Here is a 17,702-nt window from a genome sequence, read left to right as displayed (position 1 = left end):
CAACGGCGCCGTTGACCTGGACACACAAAGGCATTTGGACTTCAACATATGGCGCGGCCTGTTGACTATGATGCAAGAGACCGACCCCGCGAGTCACGACCTGCGGCCCCGAACTCTGCGGCGGATCGAGGGTCCAACCACTCTATTATCGGATAGACCCCTCTTTGCCGGGGTATCACGACATGGAGAATCCAGAGCCAAGGGCTTTGCCGCCTTTGCCTGACGGAGCCTTTCATCAATGACATGGGGCCGGTACTCTACCAGAATGGCAACCAAAAAAAAAGGGGTGGCGAGGGAATATCCGAACTAACTAACTGATCGTCGAGCCGACATTCCTCGGGCTAGTGCAAAAAAAAAAATGGCGATGGAAGGCCATTCATCATTCTAGCCCGTCGTCAGCCTACTAGGATGCCGTCAACAAGCATCCTGCAAGTGACATGGGACGACAGCCAAAGTCGTAAACGACTTCTACCGCCCTAGAGTCTACCCACCGACAAGGCACTAAGCCGATACCTGCCAAAAGCTTTCCTCCAAGCTTGGCCTGGGAAGTCGCTGCGGTCCGGGTCTTGGAATCTTGTCACTCTATACGCCAATGCCGCCGCCCACGCCCACGATGTCGCAGACTCGCATATAGTCCACTCAATGCGGGCCTTTAAAAGTCGGTGTAGAAACGAGCCACTTCGAGCCTACGGAAGCCCATGCTTGCCGCCCAACAAATCAGTTTCTCTGCTATTTTCGTTACTTTTTTCTTTTCCTCCTCCGACCGGCCCATACATACTTTGCCCAGGAAAGCCCTCGTCGACACTATGACGAAGCCCTGGAGCTTCTGCCCCCAAACATGGATCGTCGTAGACCACCTAGCTTGTGGGAAGTGGGAAGATGCAAGTCACCTCGAGACCCTCACCAGCCCACCAGCAATGGTACGAGATGCAGCACCGACAAGCCTACCTGACTACAAAGTACTCACTGTGTGCTTCTGCGCCCAAACCGCGGGGCAGACCACGTATGTACGTCTTCGATTAGCCCTTCCATTTTAGAGTTGTGCTGAGAATGAGGCTACGAAGCTGGGAAGTTGGGTCCCTCGGGGCCGTCAAGTCATGCCAAATGTACCCCTCCTCAACTCTCGCGCACTGCAGCGACTGCATGGAGGCTCTAACGGCTAAATGCGACCCGGAGCCCTAAGACACATACACACATATATATACTTGCCATTGTTATGGGAGAAATTGACATGCATTGGCACACTGTGATGCTGCAACCTGCAAAGCATTGTTCCTTGTACGGCTCAGAGTCCCGAGAGCTAGTCGAAGAGGCGCTGTCTTCACGAGCGGCGGTTGTTTCGCGCGCTACCCACCCGACCCGATCAAAACCCCAGGACGGGAGGGACCCTGCCTCCTCCCCACCAGTGCGAAGAAAAGAAAAAAAGAAGAAAAATAAGGTGGGTAAATGGGACGCTCTGAAGTTGCAGAACAGCATAGGCAAGGAACAACCTGATTGCAACGGTTGAGTAATTTTTTTTTGAAGCCCCGTTCAGGAGTTCACCGATGACGGGTTGCAACCCATCGCTCACTTTGAGAAGGACGGGCGGGTATTCTTGCTCAAGGACAACCAACACCGCTGCGGGTAGACTAGTGAGCCCGACGGCCAACCGCTGCCTCTACATGCTTGCTACTTGCCTCTCACAGCAAGACGAAAACTGTCCACAGACATCTCAGGCCTAGGAAAAAGAGAAGCGCTCAACTAGGATCGCAGAACGCAATCAGGTGGTTGTGACGATGAGGCCGCCTCAAGTCAGCCACGAGGAAGAATCACCTTGCAACGGGGTGAACAGCCAGCCTGAGGACAGGGTCTAAAGTGCCAAACGAAACACGATGTCCCGCCCCCATGTACACCTGTTGCTGGTTGGTGAGCGGCCCTGGTCTGCCCACTCGTTTAACGCAGATCCTCGACGGCCGTGGCACAGACATATCTTCTCCAGCCCTTGACTTCTTCAAGTTACCTACTTGGCAGTGATTATTGATAAAGAGAAATATGTTGTCGGGCGGAGCACCACACCAACGCAACGGCATAAGTGAAGACATGAACTCCCGGCTCTCTGCGACGTGTTCTTGCTTGATCCGGGGAAGGTGTCGGACAGGGCTGTCCAAGTCCCGAAGAGCCATGCGACGCAGGCAGTGCGCGGCACACAGACTGCAGAAATGTCGACTTGAACCAGCTACATGCATAGAAAGCTGACAAGCCAACACAGCACACACAGACTGCCGCTACACCGCTCGACGAGACATGCAAGTCCTTGGTTGGAAGCCTTCGTTGCAGCCAGCGCGACAACAGAAACGCCTACAGGGTGATTCCCGTACGGTCGACGGGGCTACGTTGGCAGATTGCTAATTCGGCTAAAGTTCAGGCACGAATCTAAGAGAGAGCGGTGACAACCCAGCTACGTGGAAACTGGAAACCAACGAAGTTTGCACAAAGGACAAAGGGGAAAGGGGGGGTCTCGGGCCTCCTGTCAGACCGAGATAGAGTTTATGATGCACTGACTGACAAAAGCCATTTAGGTCAACTGGGGGGTGGCCGTCAACGCTCGCACAAGCTCGACAGGCAATGGACGGGCCATTGGGGCTAGCCACAGTGCATTGCACCCAAAGGAGAGAGCCCCTGACAGGAAAGCGGAACAAGGCAATCAACTGGGACTAGTCCGGACGACCTCCGATATCCGACCTGTTAGACTCGGCGGTTTCTAGTGCCCCAGCCCCTCATCATGGGAGGGGGAGAGGGGGGAAGAGGAAGAGAGGCAGGCAGACAGACAGAGCGAAGTGGATGAGGAGTGAGAGTTGACCTGTCTGGAATGCTCGCTCCTTCCACGTCACGAGAAGAGGAGGTCTGGAGTCAGACAAGAAGAACAAGCCCCAGGGATTAGTTCTATGGACGGACAAGACGTTGCGTTTGCGGGAGCGCGTGAGCCATTCTCCACGACAATGTCTGCCGGGGTTTCACCCTTCCTTTTTCACAGTCCCACCGCGACGACTTGCAGCAACAACTCGCAAAGATAGCGACATACAAAAACTTGACACTGGCAGGCTCGAGTATTTTATGTAGTACCTGAGAAGTATCCGAGGGACCATCAAGTGCAACCATATCGGCGGGCTCGTCCATGAGCTGCCGCTGGCGGGAGGGTCGGACAGGGTTCCCAGGAGCGACGGCCCTCGTCCCCTCCCAATGGCTCGTTTGCCTTTTTGGGACTGGGAAAGGGTAGATGCAGAAGCTCAAAAGGCTGCTGTGAGCCTGTGTCAGACACGCGCGCGCGCGCACACACATACATACATACATACACACACACACACACACACACACACACACACACACACACACACACACGCTCTCTCTCTCTCTCTCTCTCTCTCTCTCACTGACTTTCTCTGTGGCAGGGGCACCCACCCACCACCGCCCACCACTCACGACCATCCACGCCCAGCTCTCTCTCACCCACTGGCGCCGCGGTTACAGTGCACGCTTGACGCAGTTCAGACTTTGTACCTGCTCCTAGACTACGAATACTCACACACATAGAGTTAGTAGAGTACATCCTTTACGCAGTACCCGCAACCCTCCTCCCGACCTGGCCAGGCACGGCGCGCGCAGGGCTAGACGCAACCCTGACTAGGACAGGGTCAGATGTGGCAACGCGGTACGACCCATGGTACTTTGCCCTTGTTAGCTCTGGCAGTCTCTGCCTCTGTCCCCTCTGTCTCTTTCCCCGTCTCTCCAGAGTTGACAGGTAGAGACAGAGAGAGAGAGAAGAGGGGGGGGGGGGGGAGTGGGCAAGTGAGTAAGTAGTGTACACCCGGAATGTCCCTTTAGGTACCAAGCAACCCAACTTGCAAAGCCACAGAGGTCAGCGAGTGAGATGCTGCAGTTCCCGTATGTGGTTCCCTCCCCCTCTACGGGCTACCCTACCTACTACTATGAACGATATGTGGCCCCCCCCTCGTCGGCGCAGGGGTATCTTGGGCCGCTGTCTGGCCTGCCGCGCCCCTCCCGACCGTGTGCTCGTCTCCCACACCAAAAAATCGCTACATTACCTTCTTATGCTCCGAACCTGCTCTTTCGTTTCTCCCCACGTTTGGTCAGTCCTTGCCCAGTTCTCTTCCTGTACACCATCTTGTGTGTCCGTGTATTCCAATCCCTCTCTCTAGCCTGTCGCTCCTGGCTCTCCAGGGCGCGACGTGTGAGACCATCTTCTGAGTGTATGCTCTGTATTTGACTGGGGAAGAAGACGAGACGAAAAACCAGGTACGTTTTGGAGTTCTTTTGTGTCCTTTGTGCTGCTGCTGCACTGCACCCGCATCAGCTGGTTGCAGAGCTTTGCGAACTGCGCCATGGCGACGAGAAACACACACGCGCGCGGGGAGAGAGAGAGAGAGAAAGAGAGAAAACAACGTCGGACCCTTTTCTTCTACGCTGCCCAGTGCAGACAGCTCAGCAAGGTCGACAACTTCGCCGCCAAGCTTCAATGCGCGCCCAACGGCTACCGACGCCAGCCTACACCACACACCTGGGTTGTCAGACATAAAAAAAAAAGGAAACAAGAGGTAGGGGTTCTCGCGGCAGAAGCTGGAGAAGCAACGACGACGACGGTTTCGGCCTGCGTGGTTCAAGCACAGAGACCCATGAGACAGGAGGGGGAGAGAGAGAGAGAGAGAGAGAGAGAGAGAGAGAGAGAGAGATAGAGAGAGCGGGACTGAGTTGCAAAGAGAGACATTCAAGTCTCACGCTACGCTCTCCAGCTCCAGCCGCTGCCCTGATTTCTCTCTCCTCCCTCCCTCTTTCTCTCTCTCTCCTCCCCTCTCCTTGTCTCTACAGCGCTTCACCAGTTGCCGCCCGCATTTGGAGAAGACGGGGGGCCATGAGGGACGCTATCTCGCGTTACGGTTATTACCCCCCCGGACCAACACCACCCGGCTTCGCCAAATCCGCCCGCACCCCGCCTCCGATTTTCCTTGTTTCCAAACCCTCCAAACTCTCGCTCTCTGTTCCGTTGTTTCTCGTCGTCACGAGCCTCGCTCCCTGCCCACCACCAGCAGCAAAGTCTCAGACGCTGTGCCTGTTCTTTCCCCGACTGAGGTCGAATTCCTGTCGCTGACCGCCCGTCTTCTTTGATGCCAGCAGTATTATAGAAACTCCGCCGACTCCTGGCTCATTGCGCCGTGTAGTGTACAAGTGTGGTTGTAGTAAGCCGAAGTATGGACGAGCTGCGCTTCCGATCTCAACAACAACAGCAACAACCTCTCCGTAACGATTCCACGATGAACACGCTCGTCTCGCCCCCGCGGAACGGCAACCGCCTTCCGCAGCCTGTGCAGGCCCATGATGGGCGAGGTGCCCTCCCTCGCCGCTTCACCACCGATTCGGGGCGTGTACCAACATTGTCTTCCATTACCGGCCAGCGCGTCCCTGACCTCGGTGGTCAAGATTACAGCAATGTACGTTCATCCCCTTCGCTCATGGCGCTGCAACCCCCCCTCCCCCCATCCGCGCGCCTTGCTATGCAGCTCCTGTCATGGCGCGCCCGTCTTCGTAGCAATGCGACTGACACCTGGTTTCCAGACTTTGCACAAAGTTCAATTGGTACGTGGACTTCGCCGTCCTGCTGTCGAACCTTGTTTGCGACAGACCCGCCGTCCGCAGACTCTGCCACGCCACTCGCAGGCCGCCTGCCCCACGACGAGAAATAAAAACGAGACTGACAGCCGGCGCAGATTGAGAAGAAGAAGATCGAGTACGAGAGACTTCGCGAGCAGAGACGTCGTTTCGAGATGGAGATGCAGAAGCTGGAGCAAGCCCAACGTCGCGAAGAGATGGAGCTCGCCAAGATGCAGGACGACCTTCGCCACGGCCACCAGTCGGAGCCCACGACGCCCCCCGAATACCACGAGTCCTCCTCCGGCTTCCCTACCATGTTCTCGCGCCCGAACCGATACTCGACTTCGAGCCTGACGTCGCCCCCGGGCCTGTTTAACCGCCCTGGCCGCTCGGGGTCGCAGCTCACCTCGCCCCAGTCGACCCTGATGCAGTCCCGCTTCAACTTCGACGACCACATGCCGTCCCGTTCCGTTCCGGGCTCCCGTAGAAACAGCGACGAGGACGAGAAGGAGGAGGCCGTTCGCCTGGACCCGACTAGCCACCGGTCCTCCAACGCGTAAGTGCCGTACCCATCCCCGTGTCGTATGTCATGCCATCTCTGGACAAGTCGTGGGTTGAGTATATCATGATCCTGCCATGTTCTGCAAATGTAAACGGTTTCCATTGGCAAAACCGAGGAACGGAACCCTCATCCGGCCGGCTACCACAACCCCCCAATCCCAGTATGCGAACGACATTAAGCAAAACGACGTCGGTCCTGGGGTAAGAATAACTGCCATCTCAAGGTAGGACCGACTGCGATCGCAATGCTTTCCCTGCCTCAGAAAGCTATGCGGAAAGAAGATCATGCACGGAAGGCACTTCAGAGCATGTGCCAGAGCTCTTGCCGTTCGAGTCCAACTCGTTCCCTCTGCCTCGAAAGCTCAACATAGGCTCCTTCCACAAACCATCCCCCTCTGAACCTTCCGGCCTGCTCGCCCACCCACCGCCCTTCGTCAATAAAAGCCTGACCTCGGGGCCTCAACTCCTTCACTTCTCGATTGATTTACCACGCAACCCAACTGTTCGACTTCTTTCCCTTCTTTTCGAATACACCTTTTCCAAACCCCCACGCCAACCCTCTCCTTCTACCCTATAAAATTGCAATTGGTCTTTGACCTGCAGTCTTAGACTTCACACACTTCTTGTTGCTTCACAGCGCCTGCACTTTCTTCCCTTCTCCCAGTTCAAATTCCCTCGTTCCAAGCTCGAAACCCTCACTTCATTCAGCATCCCCCCATTCCTCCTCAAGGATCTTTTGGTCTTTCAACTCGCCATTAAACCTCTACTTTACCTGAAGGCCACCTTCCAGCAGGCTTTTGACCAATTCACTTACCTGCAGAACAGCCCTGCGACTTGTCCACAGAGTGAAGCATTATTTACCACACCACGCTTTCGACAAAGCAAACAAGCGTTTATTTTGAAGCAATGGCTGACTCTCTTTCTCCTAATTACAGCTACAACCGCTACTCGATGCCTGTCACTCGGTCTCGTACTGGTCTCTATGGCGCTGACCTTGACCAGACTGGTACTGCTCGCTTCCTCTTTGGTGAGGAGGACACTGCTGGTGAGAACAAGTACGGCCAGAACAACGGTGACGACAAGTTCCCAACTCTAGTTCGTCGCGACGATCAGATGGTAAGTCATTTCTCTTGCCTGGCTTTTGTTTATCAGTTTGGCATCCGCACCCTTCAGCAATGGTTTGGATTTCTCAAATGCAAGGGCTAGCTGGTGGCGTTCGTTCTTGGTTAACTCCATACAGCTCACTGGAGGTTTGTTTTCCTGGCAGTGAGCTGATATTGAGTCCCAAACCAACCCCCTGCGGGAGAATGCGAGCCGCAAGCAACCACACTTTTACACACCTACTTCTAACCTCACTCCCTAATTCACCTTACCCACCTTGCTTGAAAAATATCCTCTCACTTCCCCATCGTCTTCCCCTTTCCCTATTTCCCAAACTTCCTCACCTGAGTCCAGGAATAAAAGAGAGGAAAACCTACCCTCTCCTGTTTTACCCGTTTGCCCGTCTTCCCTCCCCATCAAAAGGTCAACAGTTTTGCAGGAATCTCCAACTATCGACGACTCAAACCCACAAACCCCACAGCCTACATACCTCCAACCGTCAACCCCATGTACCAGTGTTGACCTCCGTTTGCGTCGTCTAGCTCTCTGCATCTTCCGCTGCCCTTGATCTTGCACTCTCTCCTTCGCCTGCTCCTGACGCGCCTTCCTCCAACGGCTGGGGTAATATTAACCGTCACCGCGCCCAACAGAGCTTGTCTGCTATCAACACGTCTTCGCTCAACGGAGCCGCCTCTTCTGGAGGAGAAGCCAGCAACCGATCTTCTGTTCGTCACTCGCTCGACCTGAAGTTCTACCCGGACGCTCCTACCGACAACAACGGTAACCAAAACTCCATCGTTTCGCCTACCGGAAACCACATGATGGCCACTCCTCCCAAGCTGCAGAGCTCCTTCTCTGCCAACGACGTCCCCACCGTCAAGAGCACCAACGGCGGCTTGGTCACCAACAACCACGCCCAGCAGCACTTCCACAACCACAATGCTAGCATTGGCCGCATTCCCGCCGGCGCTGTTGCCGGCCGTCACAGCCGCGAGCTGTCCAACGACAACAGCATGGGCGCTCAGCGTGAGCAGACTGGACCTTACCCCTCCATCCAGTCCGCCCTTCAGGCCAACGCCGTTCCCTTTGGTCCAGGCGCGCCTGGCCAGGGCTTCCCTCACACGTCCCAGGGCAACCAGATCCCCAATGGCACCGTCACTGCCAGCTCCAACAACGCCTACGGCGGGTTCTACCCCAATGGCTACGTCTCGCCCAACAGCAGCAACAGCAACAACGGCCCGCCCAACCCTGGCCCCTACGGCGTGCCTCTCCTGGCCATGAGCCTGCAGAACATGAACCTCAACAACGGAGGCAACATGTATCCCCCTCAGAACTACACTGGCTATGGCTCGCTCTACACTCCTCCTCAGCAGCCTCAGCCTCGTGACAGCCAGGCCCGGGTCATCCAGCACCGTCGCCAGATGGACAATGAAGGTACGTCGAGTTTTTATCCCGCATTGTTGTCCCGCACCACTGACCTCCTTTTAGCCATGTCGCGCTACAATGGCCTTGCTCTTGAGAGCGTTGGTGGCCAGATCTACGACCTCTGCAAGGACCAGCACGGCTGTCGCTATCTGCAAAAGAAGCTTGAGGAGCGCAACCCGGAGCAGGTTCACATGATCTGGCTCGAGACGAACCAGCACGTCATCGAGCTGATGACGGACCCATTTGGCAACTACCTGTGCCAGAAGCTGTTGGAGTTCTGCAACGACGATGAGCGCACTGTCCTCATCCAGAACGCCGCTGTTGACATGGTCCGCATTGCCCTCAACCAGCACGGCACACGCGCTCTCCAGAAGATGATTGAGTTCGTCACTACCCCGACCCAGATCGGCATGATCATCAATGCACTCCGCTTCCAGGTCGTCGAGCTCATCCAGGATCTCAATGGCAATCACGTCATCCAAAAATGTCTTAACAAGCTCAGCGCTCTCGATGCGCAGTTCATCTTCGACGCTGTCGGCACCAACTGCGTCGACGTCGGCACTCACCGCCACGGCTGCTGCGTCCTCCAGCGTTGCATTGACCACGCTTCTGGCGAGCAGAAGGTCTGGCTCATTGCTAAGATCACTGAGCATGCCCCGATTCTCGTCCAGGACCCCTTCGGCAACTATGTTGTACAGTACATCATTGACCTCAACGAGCCTACCTTCACGGAGCCCATTGTCCGCATGTTCAAGAACCGCATCGGCCAGCTGTCCCGCCACAAATTCAGTTCCAACGTCATTGAGAAGTGTCTGCGCTGCTCACAGGAGCCTTCCCGCGACATGATTGTCGAGGAGCTCCTGTCTCCTGGCGAGATTGAGAGACTTCTCCGCGACTCGTACGCCAACTATGTCATCCAGACTGCTCTCGAGTACGCGACCCCTCACAGCAAGTACCGCCTGGTCGATGCCATCCGCCCCATCCTGCCGGCCATCCGTTCCACCCCGTATGGCCGCCGCATCCAGGCCAAGATCCAGGCCTTTGAGGGTCGTGGTAGCGCCAACTCGAGCGGCCAGGTCACTCCGGCGGACCCCACCCAGGGCCAGATCCCCCTGCGTCCCGGTCACAACCGCGCCATGTCTAACAACACCTCCATCATTGCTCCTGGTGGTGCTTTCGGCAACGGCCTGAACGGCGGTCTTAACGGTGGCATGCCTCCCCGTGGCAACCAAGCCAGCTACCCTTCGTCCAGCAACTTGACGGTGCCCCCCCCTGGTCCCCAGAGCCAGCGCATGCCGCAGTTCGGTTACAACAGCCCGCAGCGCCCGAACGGTGGTGGCGGCGGTGACGGTGGCGCCGCCGCCGCCGCCGTCGGCGACGCGGGTGCCGGCGACGCTCAATGGCTGTAACTGTATTCCATGCGTTGTCGACAGACTTGGCACCGGGGATCCCACTTCTAACGGGGCAATATATGTGAAGCGGGTACTCAACAACGAACATAATGGGTGGCACGATGCTTTCCGCTACGGTTTTCTTTTTGACACAGTACGGCGACAACGCAGCAATGACTTGACGATCTTTTCCTTTCCCTTGTCTGTGCAAACACCAAAATCATCCTCCAACCAACATACAACTTCGCAATCCACCCCACCTCTTCATCCGTCGAGCACGGCGGTCTTGCATCCGGTTGCAAGGCTAGCTTTGTGTGTACACTATGGGTTTGGGCAGCGTACTGAGTGCCCCCTCCTTTCGGCATTTACAGCGCAAACACAAGAATCGCATTCTGCTTCTCGGCAGCCGTCACCAGATCGGGCGGAGCCTTCAATGGGCTTGTACTTGATTCGATGCGACACATCGACATAGACGAACGTTTTTCCTTTTTTTTTTCCTCCTTTGCTTTTCATTTGTCCTTTACCGCGGTTTTTCTACTTCATCTTCAGTCTTCGACGCTCGTTCTCCAGTAAGGGGATGTTTCCTTGTATTCTCGGTTCATGATTGGATCGAGCTCACGACGACAACATGGGCTTCATGGCTTCGACGATATGCCACTTACGACGCTGATCATGAGACGCGCGACGATATCGGGAAGAGATTGGTTTCTTCCTTTACGAGGTATTGCCGTTCCGGTGTATCGGGTGGGCCCTCTCGGGTTGCCATCCCCAGCGTTGCGACGGTTCTCTACTTATGAAATTCTGTCATTAGAGAAGCGGTCCGACAAGATATATCACTGGAGATGCCTGATTACACATGCATTGCATAAGGGCCAGCATTGGGACGTGACGGCACCAGGGGCGGTTTCTCTTTTCTTTTTTTCATTCTCATTTCTCGCATGCGGTTTGGCGTCGTTTGCTGATCTCGCCATGGCCGCCTGGCATGACCAACCAACTCCCATGACTTTTCGACTGGGAGAAATTACAGACAAGATTGGAGGTTCATCATTTTGGGGTTTCTGGGACAGATTCGATTGGCCTTCTGCAGATTGGGGAAAGCTTTCTTGTGTGTGTAAGAGAACTCTAGGGAACGAGACTTGGCGTTACTTTTTTGCTTTTTCGGCCGGCGGAGGGGTTTGGATGTGATGGGATAAGATCTGGCTGGATTGGCGAGTGCTCATCAGCAGACTGGCTATTGCACTCTCCGACCGCGCATGTAACTAGGCAGACAATTCAAGACAAAGATCTTGAGAAAACAAGGTTGCGTGGGATTCCCGATGCAGCTGCGATGTGTGACATGTGTGTGACGAGAAGAATGCGATCGTGTTGCTAAATTTGGCGCTTCCAGATAGACGCAGCGACAGCCGTTTGAAGGGGGGGGGCAGTAACATAGGGCCAGTAACACAGAGCACTCAGCACAGTCGTTTGGTGAGACGAGGCATGTGAAGCAACCGAGAGTGTGCAGGGCGAGACGTGATTCGTTGGCCAGCGGTTCTCCCGCGGGACGGGGAGGAGGTTCCAGAACACTGCGGCGGCGGGTGGTCCCCCCAGCAGACCACCTAGGCAACTAACGGTTGGGGTGAGCACAGCCTCATTGCTTGGGCAGACGTCGCTGGGCGCGCTCGCGCGGGCAAATGAGGGAAAAAACCCAGGCCCAGACCGCAATTTTTATTTTTTTTAAAGCCGTCGAGTCCAGCCAACCGTTTTTTCCTCTCCTTTCTTCCTTTCTTCCACTTTATCCTGCAGGAATCACGAAACCCACCGCCAACTGCGACATTACACGCCTGCGATCGAAGGAGTCCCTTTTCGCGATCTTCTCCCGAGCTCGCACCTCGATTTCTTTTTATTTTATTTTAAAAGTCGTATTTGAAGACATAGTGAAAGTGAGAGAGGGAGAGAGAAGGGGAGAAAAAAACAGACGAGAAGTGAAGAAAAGGAAAGAAAACCAGAAAACACCGGATCAAAACCCGCCTTAAAGCAAAGCATCACACAAAATGACCCGCGGCAACCAGCGTGACAAGGCCCGTGAGGCGGCTCAGAAGAAGGCTGCTGCTCAGGTGAGATCTTTTTCGTTTCCTTATAAGAGTTGAAAAGGAGGGAGGGGGGAATGGGGGGTCGTCTCAACTCGGCTTACGACACGTTTCCCGTATATGTGTCCCCGCTACCGCCGCCCCTCGACTCGGGAACTCCGCCCACGTCTGCGGCGCGTATTTGCGCCGTTGCCGCGAGATGGTTGTTGAGATCTCCGAGTCTCTCTCCCTCTCTCTCTCGTTGAGGAGGACCAAAACGGGCGGTGGAGGCGGCGGCGGGGGGGTCTGCTATTATTGAAAGCGCATCCTTCGGTGCAGATGACCCGAGATTGTCGAGGGAGGTTTCGATCACAGTGAGGAAACGAACGCTGACGCCCGGTGCAGAAGAAGGGAAACTCGATGAGCGGCACCGAGATGCAGCGCGCCAAGGAGACCGCCGCCGAGATCATGCGGCAGAAGCAGGCTGCCGGTGAGTCTACAAACGCCCCTATTCCCTCCTCTGTTCTTTACTCGCTTCTTCTTTACCGTTCGTCCAAGTTTCCCGGGGCCACCGCGTTCTTCCCCTTACCCAGGGCGTCGCGGCGTCGCGGCAGCGCCGTACTCTTGAGACAATACCGTTGGCCAGGGAGCGAGGATGTTCGATGGGAGGACGTGATGAGAGGGAACACCGATCGTGAGAGCGTGGAATGCTGACGATATGCGCACAGCCGAGGCCAGGAAGAATGCAGAGGGAGCGGGAGGCTCCAAGAAGAAGTAAAGCAGCGTTGTAGAGGAGGAGGAGGAGGAGGAGGAGAGTACTGGAAGGGGCCGGTGGTAGTCTATCATTCCCGACGTATCGTACCTTTTGATCTCCCCGCCCCTCCGGTTTCCGGTCGCCGTGCGGCGGCGGATTCTTTCCGTTGCTCCGGGACGTTGATCCACGCTGCCCCTTCCGTCCGGCTCCTGTTTCATCACGCCGCCTCTGGCCACCTCCGCAGGGAGGGAGATGGGTGAGATGAGTAAGCGCATGTACGGACGTCGAGGCTCAGATGACCACGGGCGGGCAGCAGCATTGTCCCCTCCCCCTTTACCCCCTTTTCTATGTGCGCGCGAGAAAAGAATATCTATACAGAACGACGACGGCAAAACGAAACATTCATCAGAGAGAGTGCGCTCTTTTTCATTTAATTAGCGGTACGGAAAGACAAAGGCGCATGCGGCGTCGGGGGGCGGTTAGGTTGGCCGTGAACTTACCACCGGACAAGAAATTCTGACAGGAAGAAAAACAATACACACTTTTTTCAATATTCACTCTCACTTTTTTTTCCCTTCCTCCCCCCCCCCCCCCCCCCCCCCAGCAAAACATGATGGAGAAACGTTTGAGACGAATGATGGAAAGGAGATGGCTTGCCTCGGTGGCGACTCGGCTCCGGCTCACCCACTTTGCCCTTCTGCCTACATGCTCTCTTCACACCCGAACCCGAGGCCCGCGTCATCTGCGTGGCCCGTGACTCCCGGCCGACAATCGCTCGTTAACTCGGTGGGTTGAGCGTGACATCCCCTTCCTTGGCTGAGTACGGATATGCGGATGGATTGGGGCGAGGGCTGCATGACCGGCACCTAGAACCCGGCTGCCTCCCCCCCTTTCCTTTTTTTTCCCTCTGTGATCCGAGCACTCGCCGGGACACACTGTCCGGTCGATCAAACCGGGTTCGCCCAAGGGGAAACCGCAACAGAAACCCCAATGCTCTCCAGAAAGAAGGGGGGACGCTTTGCATGTCCTATTCCTGTCCGTCTCCTCCGGTCAAGGTTTTCTGTTCACTCGAAAAGTCACCATCAAGTCCGTCATGACTATCATAGGCGCATGAGCACAAAGTGTGGTTATTTCATCATCCATTGATTGGTTCCTATTAATTTGGTTGCGAAAAGCAAAAATGGACGGTAGTTTTTCCATCCAGGAAAATACGAACCAGTTCATACTCTTTGTAATTATCCACTAAACCCTCACTCCCTCCCGTATATTCCTTTCGTCGTCACCCACTTCCACTCCAGGAGGTGAAGTGAGCGAGCTCGACCCGAGCCCGAGACGAGGGAAGAAGAAAAGAGCCGTTATTATCCGCCACCAGGCCGTCCAGGCCAGGATGAAACGTGAATGTAACTTCTTTCCCTCCTTCTTTCCTTTTCGTCGTGGCCTTCTCATCCCCAATGAGGAAACAAAGAGAAATCTACAAGATGGAAAAAATAAAAAAAGAGAAAAGGGTCGTGAGAGTCCCTAATGGTGTGTAACGTGACAACAACTCCGGATATGTGGTATCGTTCCCAGCGGAGTGGGTAAAAAACAGAAGTTTCTCCCGGATGCGTATGAAAGAAATGGGGGCTATTGGAGAAGAGTGCAGCGGCGGAGGCCAGGAGGTGTGTCCTCATACGGGTCGCGTTTTTCTCTCTCCTTCCTTTATGCTTCCATCATGTTCATTGGGAGTGAGCCTGCCATGCCGCCGAAAGATCCGACGCCCTGTGCTCCCATTGCGGGGAACGAGCCAACGCTGCAGGTAACGGCACACACGCAGGCACCGTTGCCGTTCATCTGACCAGTGCCTTTCTGGATATCACCGGCGCCGGGAGAAGCGGGAGGAGCGGCAGGGTTCGCGGCCGGAGGGGCCTCGGCAGGGGGCGCAGAGGGAGGAGCCTCAGCAGGGGGAGCGGCCGGAGGAGCGGCCGGAGGAGCAGCCGGGGGAGCAGCGGGAGGAGTACCTCCGGTGATGGCACCTCCAGCGCCTTTGCCCTTCTGCTGGATGGCCATGGACTGGAAGAGGGCCTGGGTCTTCTCGGCAGTGGGGTTGATGGAGAAGGTCATACCCTTTCCGCAGTGGTTGGCCTGGGCGCAGTAGAACCCTGGTGTGTATGTTAGTCAGGCGGTACAGACGAATGCGTAAGTTGGGAGGGGGGGGGGGGGGGCAAGACTTACACAAAGGCTCAGAGACCATGACTTGCATGGCGACCTGGGGAGGCGGGGTGACGGAGTTGTTGGGGTTGGCCATGAAACCAGAGTTCATGCCGCCGGCAAGGGGGTCGCAGGGGGTCTTGAAAGCGGACTGCGTGACGGTATGATTCTGGCTCATGAAGGTGAAAACAACCATGTCGCCGACGTTGGCCTTGACCTGATCGGGAACGAAGACGAGACCAGCGGGCCCACCGACGGTAACCTTGAGCGAGAGTCAGCAGATTCATAGAGAAAACCGATCTAGAGGAGCAACCTACGTGGTGGGTGGCCGGGGCAGCAGCCGGGGGAGCGGCGGGGGGAGCGGCGGGAGGCGCGGCTGGGTTGGCGGGGGGGGCAGCCGGGGGAGGAGCGGCGGCACCGCCAGCGGGCGGGTTAATGTTGATGGTAGGAGCACCGGCACCGGGGTTCGCCCAGATGATGATGATCTCGGTAATCTGAGTGTTGGAGACACCATATCCAGCCATTCCCGAGGGGAGACCCGATTGTTGACCAGATGATCCGCCCTTCTTGTGACCATCGCGGCGGACCGGATAGTGGCTGCGGACCGACTTGGCCGAGGCCATGACGGCGGCGGAGAGTGCTAATACGGCGGAGAACTTCATCTTGACGGCGGTTGTCGTTGTTGTCGTTGTCGATTAGGGTGGACCTTTCAAAAGCCTCCTCTTTTTTCTGTGATGTTTTCTCTTTTATTTTTCTCTTATCGGAATATCTGAATGGTTGCGAGACTACTAGAGCCCGGGGACGTTGGAAGTTCGAAAGAGAATAGAAGGGTTTAGTATTGCTGGATGGGCGTAAATGGCGAGGGCCTGCTCGTGACGAAGTAGAGTGAACACGGAACCGAAAAGAGAACGAAAGTCACACAAAGAATGAGTGAAGACACGAAGCGGATGATGAAGAGATGAGGGGGGGAAGAAACAGAAACCCTTTTTTGGAGTCGAGGAGGAGGGGGGAGAGGGAGAGCTTAAATCAAGCGAGGCTTGCAGGCATGTAGGCTTGATGGAGGGCGAGCAAGCAAGCAAGCAAGCCATGTTGCATTATCCGTTCGTTATCCCATGTCATGGGCCACTGGGCCACGCCAGACTGCTAGCGCGAGTGAGAGTGTGTGTGTGGGAATGTCTGTCCAAGGCATGGCATGGCATGGCATGGCATGGGACAGCCCCTTCCCGGCCGCCATGTCGACCTCGACGAAACAGGACGAGGAAATCCTCCGCCAGCCCGTCCTTGGAAGAGAGGAGGGTCCTGAGGGCAACTCTGCAACCCGACCGTCCTAGCCAAGCGCAGCCAAGTGACACCCCCCCTGGCGGTCCTGACGGCAGGCCATACACTTGTGTAGACGCCGTCAATGAGTGAGGGTGGGAGGCGAAGGAGAGGAGGCAGCGAGGATGTGGTCGATATGGAGCAGGGGTCCTCTGTAGTTGGTAAGTGTACAGACGGTGTCGAGGGGGCGGTTCGTCGCTCGGGGATGCAGCGTCCGATTAAGCACACCAAGCACAGGCCCGCCGCGGCATTGCCATCCCAAGCTTGGAGCAAATAAAGAACAGAAAGCCAAGACAAGATGGGGTGGAGAGTGGTGGAGGAGGTAGGGGTTAGAAGGGGGCCGAGGGGGGTGTGTGGCTGGCGAACGGATGAATGACGGATGGCGAAAGACATTTGGATGTCTGGACAGAGAGGCACGAACGAGAACGAGCCGGCGATGGTGGTGCCAATGGAGCCGCAGCACCGCAGATGAGAAGCTCAGTGTGCCAGGACAATGCCTGGGGCGACCCTGCTCTGTCTCTCGGGCTGACTGAAGTTGCTGGACCGGGACAGTCAAGCCGTTGTAGCGAGTGGTCGAAGGGAAAGAAAGCGTCGGGTGCCAGCTTGGCAAAGGGCGGAAGGGAGGGAGGCTGCACCAGGAGGTGGGAGAGGCGGGAGCTGTGACAGATTCGTCTCGAGTCGTGTTTTGGCATCTCGTCAAAGTGCAAAATGGCCCCTCCTCCCCCGCCCCCCGGCCCCCTGGCCGCTCTTCCAGGGACGGTACGGCTGCCACGCTTCCTACCTAGCTGGTTCGCTCGGACTCCAAGCGACGTCGAGCCCAAGGGTTTTGCATGTTGGGGTCGCTGGGCATGGCCCATTAGCCCGCTGGGGAGGAGGGAGGCCTCATGGGCTTGCATGGCTAGTTGGGCCGGAAGGACGGCATGTCAATTGTAAGAAGTGTTGGTAGTGTAAATGCCGAGAGGTGTCGTTGTGTGCAAGATTGAAGATTGAAGAACCCGTTTGGTTGGTGTTGCTGCACGTCACTCTAAACTACCTAGGCGGCAAGATAAATTAATCCCCCAAAACTCAGATCCCACAGAGACCCTCCCCCAACGTGCCAAAGAAGATGAGATAAAAAGCCCGAAGGCTTGTCTTCCAGTGGTAAATTAGCACCCGCTGGGCCGCTGTCTTGAGGGGAGATGCTAAACCTTAATGCAGCCAATCAGCATTGAGGGACCCCCTGACAAGACATTTTAGCTGCCGGAGCCGCGGGATGGCGTCCCACCCTGCAGCAGC

At 56.1% G+C, this 17,702-nt stretch overlaps 6 protein-coding genes across 6 annotated transcripts; 5 read left to right on the top strand and 1 right to left on the bottom strand.

The window, feature by feature from the left end:
* Nucleotides 1–616: 616 nt before the first annotated feature.
* On the top strand, nucleotides 617–1,365 carry CDEST_06607 (uncharacterized protein). Its single transcript, XM_062922766.1, has one exon. It carries the CDS (start codon nucleotides 699–701, stop codon nucleotides 1,035–1,037), a length of 339 nt encoding a protein of 112 aa, XP_062778817.1. The 5' UTR covers nucleotides 617–698; the 3' UTR covers nucleotides 1,038–1,365.
* Nucleotides 1,366–3,907: 2,542 nt separating this feature from the next.
* Nucleotides 3,908–4,268, top strand: CDEST_06606 (uncharacterized protein; the record flags this gene model as incomplete). Its single annotated transcript, XM_062922765.1, has 1 exon — nucleotides 3,908–4,268. One exon carries the CDS (start codon nucleotides 3,908–3,910, stop codon nucleotides 4,262–4,264), a length of 357 nt encoding a protein of 118 aa, XP_062778816.1. The 3' UTR covers nucleotides 4,265–4,268.
* Nucleotides 4,269–5,306: 1,038 nt separating this feature from the next.
* CDEST_06605 (Putative armadillo-like helical, pumilio domain-containing protein) lies at nucleotides 5,307–10,139 on the top strand (the record flags this gene model as incomplete). Its single annotated transcript, XM_062922764.1, has 6 exons — nucleotides 5,307–5,483; nucleotides 5,608–5,628; nucleotides 5,760–6,199; nucleotides 7,140–7,320; nucleotides 7,848–8,739; nucleotides 8,794–10,139. 6 exons carry the CDS (start codon nucleotides 5,307–5,309, stop codon nucleotides 10,137–10,139), a joined length of 3,057 nt encoding a protein of 1,018 aa, XP_062778815.1.
* Nucleotides 10,140–10,176: 37 nt separating this feature from the next.
* CDEST_06604 (uncharacterized protein) lies at nucleotides 10,177–11,423 on the top strand. The gene has a single exon (XM_062922763.1). The coding sequence runs from the start codon at nucleotides 10,722–10,724 to the stop codon at nucleotides 11,304–11,306; it is 585 nt and encodes a 194-aa protein (XP_062778814.1). The 5' UTR covers nucleotides 10,177–10,721; the 3' UTR covers nucleotides 11,307–11,423.
* Nucleotides 11,424–11,872: 449 nt separating this feature from the next.
* On the top strand, nucleotides 11,873–13,465 carry CDEST_06603 (Putative small EDRK-rich factor-like protein). Its single transcript, XM_062922762.1, has 3 exons — nucleotides 11,873–12,217; nucleotides 12,575–12,663; nucleotides 12,898–13,465. Exons 1-3 carry the CDS (start codon nucleotides 12,155–12,157, stop codon nucleotides 13,181–13,183), a joined length of 438 nt encoding a protein of 145 aa, XP_062778813.1. The 5' UTR covers nucleotides 11,873–12,154; the 3' UTR covers nucleotides 13,184–13,465.
* A 583-nt stretch (nucleotides 13,466–14,048) lies between these two features.
* CDEST_06602 (Putative cupredoxin) lies at nucleotides 14,049–16,166 on the bottom strand. Its single transcript, XM_062922761.1, has 3 exons — nucleotides 15,428–16,166; nucleotides 15,135–15,372; nucleotides 14,049–15,061 (listed from the first exon to the last, which is right to left on the bottom strand). The coding sequence occupies exons 1-3, from the start codon at nucleotides 15,770–15,772 to the stop codon at nucleotides 14,622–14,624; spliced, it is 1,023 nt and encodes a 340-aa protein (XP_062778812.1). The 5' UTR covers nucleotides 15,773–16,166; the 3' UTR covers nucleotides 14,049–14,621.
* Between the last annotated feature and the right edge of the window lie 1,536 nt (nucleotides 16,167–17,702).

Source organism: Colletotrichum destructivum, chromosome 4 (genome assembly GCF_034447905.1).
Source record: "Colletotrichum destructivum chromosome 4, complete sequence".
Lineage (NCBI taxonomy): Eukaryota > Fungi > Ascomycota > Sordariomycetes > Glomerellales > Glomerellaceae > Colletotrichum > Colletotrichum destructivum.
This window is presented reverse-complemented; position numbering and strand designations above follow the sequence as displayed.

What these genes read in the sequence shown, in the direction of transcription:
- CDEST_06607 (XM_062922766.1), top strand. Translation starts at nt 699, where the DNA reads ATGCTTGCCGCCCAACAAATCAGTTTCTCTGCTATTTTCGTTACTTTT.
- CDEST_06604 (XM_062922763.1), top strand. Translation starts at nt 10,722, where the DNA reads ATGATTGGATCGAGCTCACGACGACAACATGGGCTTCATGGCTTCGAC.
- CDEST_06603 (XM_062922762.1), top strand. Translation starts at nt 12,155, where the DNA reads ATGACCCGCGGCAACCAGCGTGACAAGGCCCGTGAGGCGGCTCAGAAG. An exon ending in AGAAGAAGGCTGCTGCTCAG is followed by an intron (nt 12,218 to 12,574) that starts GTGAGATCTTTT and finishes CGCCCGGTGCAG; the next exon opens with AAGAAGGGAAACTCGATGAG. An exon ending in CAGAAGCAGGCTGCCGGTGA is followed by an intron (nt 12,664 to 12,897) that starts GTCTACAAACGC and finishes ATATGCGCACAG; the next exon opens with CCGAGGCCAGGAAGAATGCA.
- CDEST_06602 (XM_062922761.1), bottom strand. Translation starts at nt 15,772, where the DNA reads ATGAAGTTCTCCGCCGTATTAGCACTCTCCGCCGCCGTCATGGCCTCG. An exon ending in CTGCCCCGGCCACCCACCAC is followed by an intron (nt 15,373 to 15,427) that starts GTAGGTTGCTCC and finishes CTCTCGCTCAAG; the next exon opens with GTTACCGTCGGTGGGCCCGC. An exon ending in CATGGTCTCTGAGCCTTTGT is followed by an intron (nt 15,062 to 15,134) that starts GTAAGTCTTGCC and finishes CATACACACCAG; the next exon opens with GGTTCTACTGCGCCCAGGCC.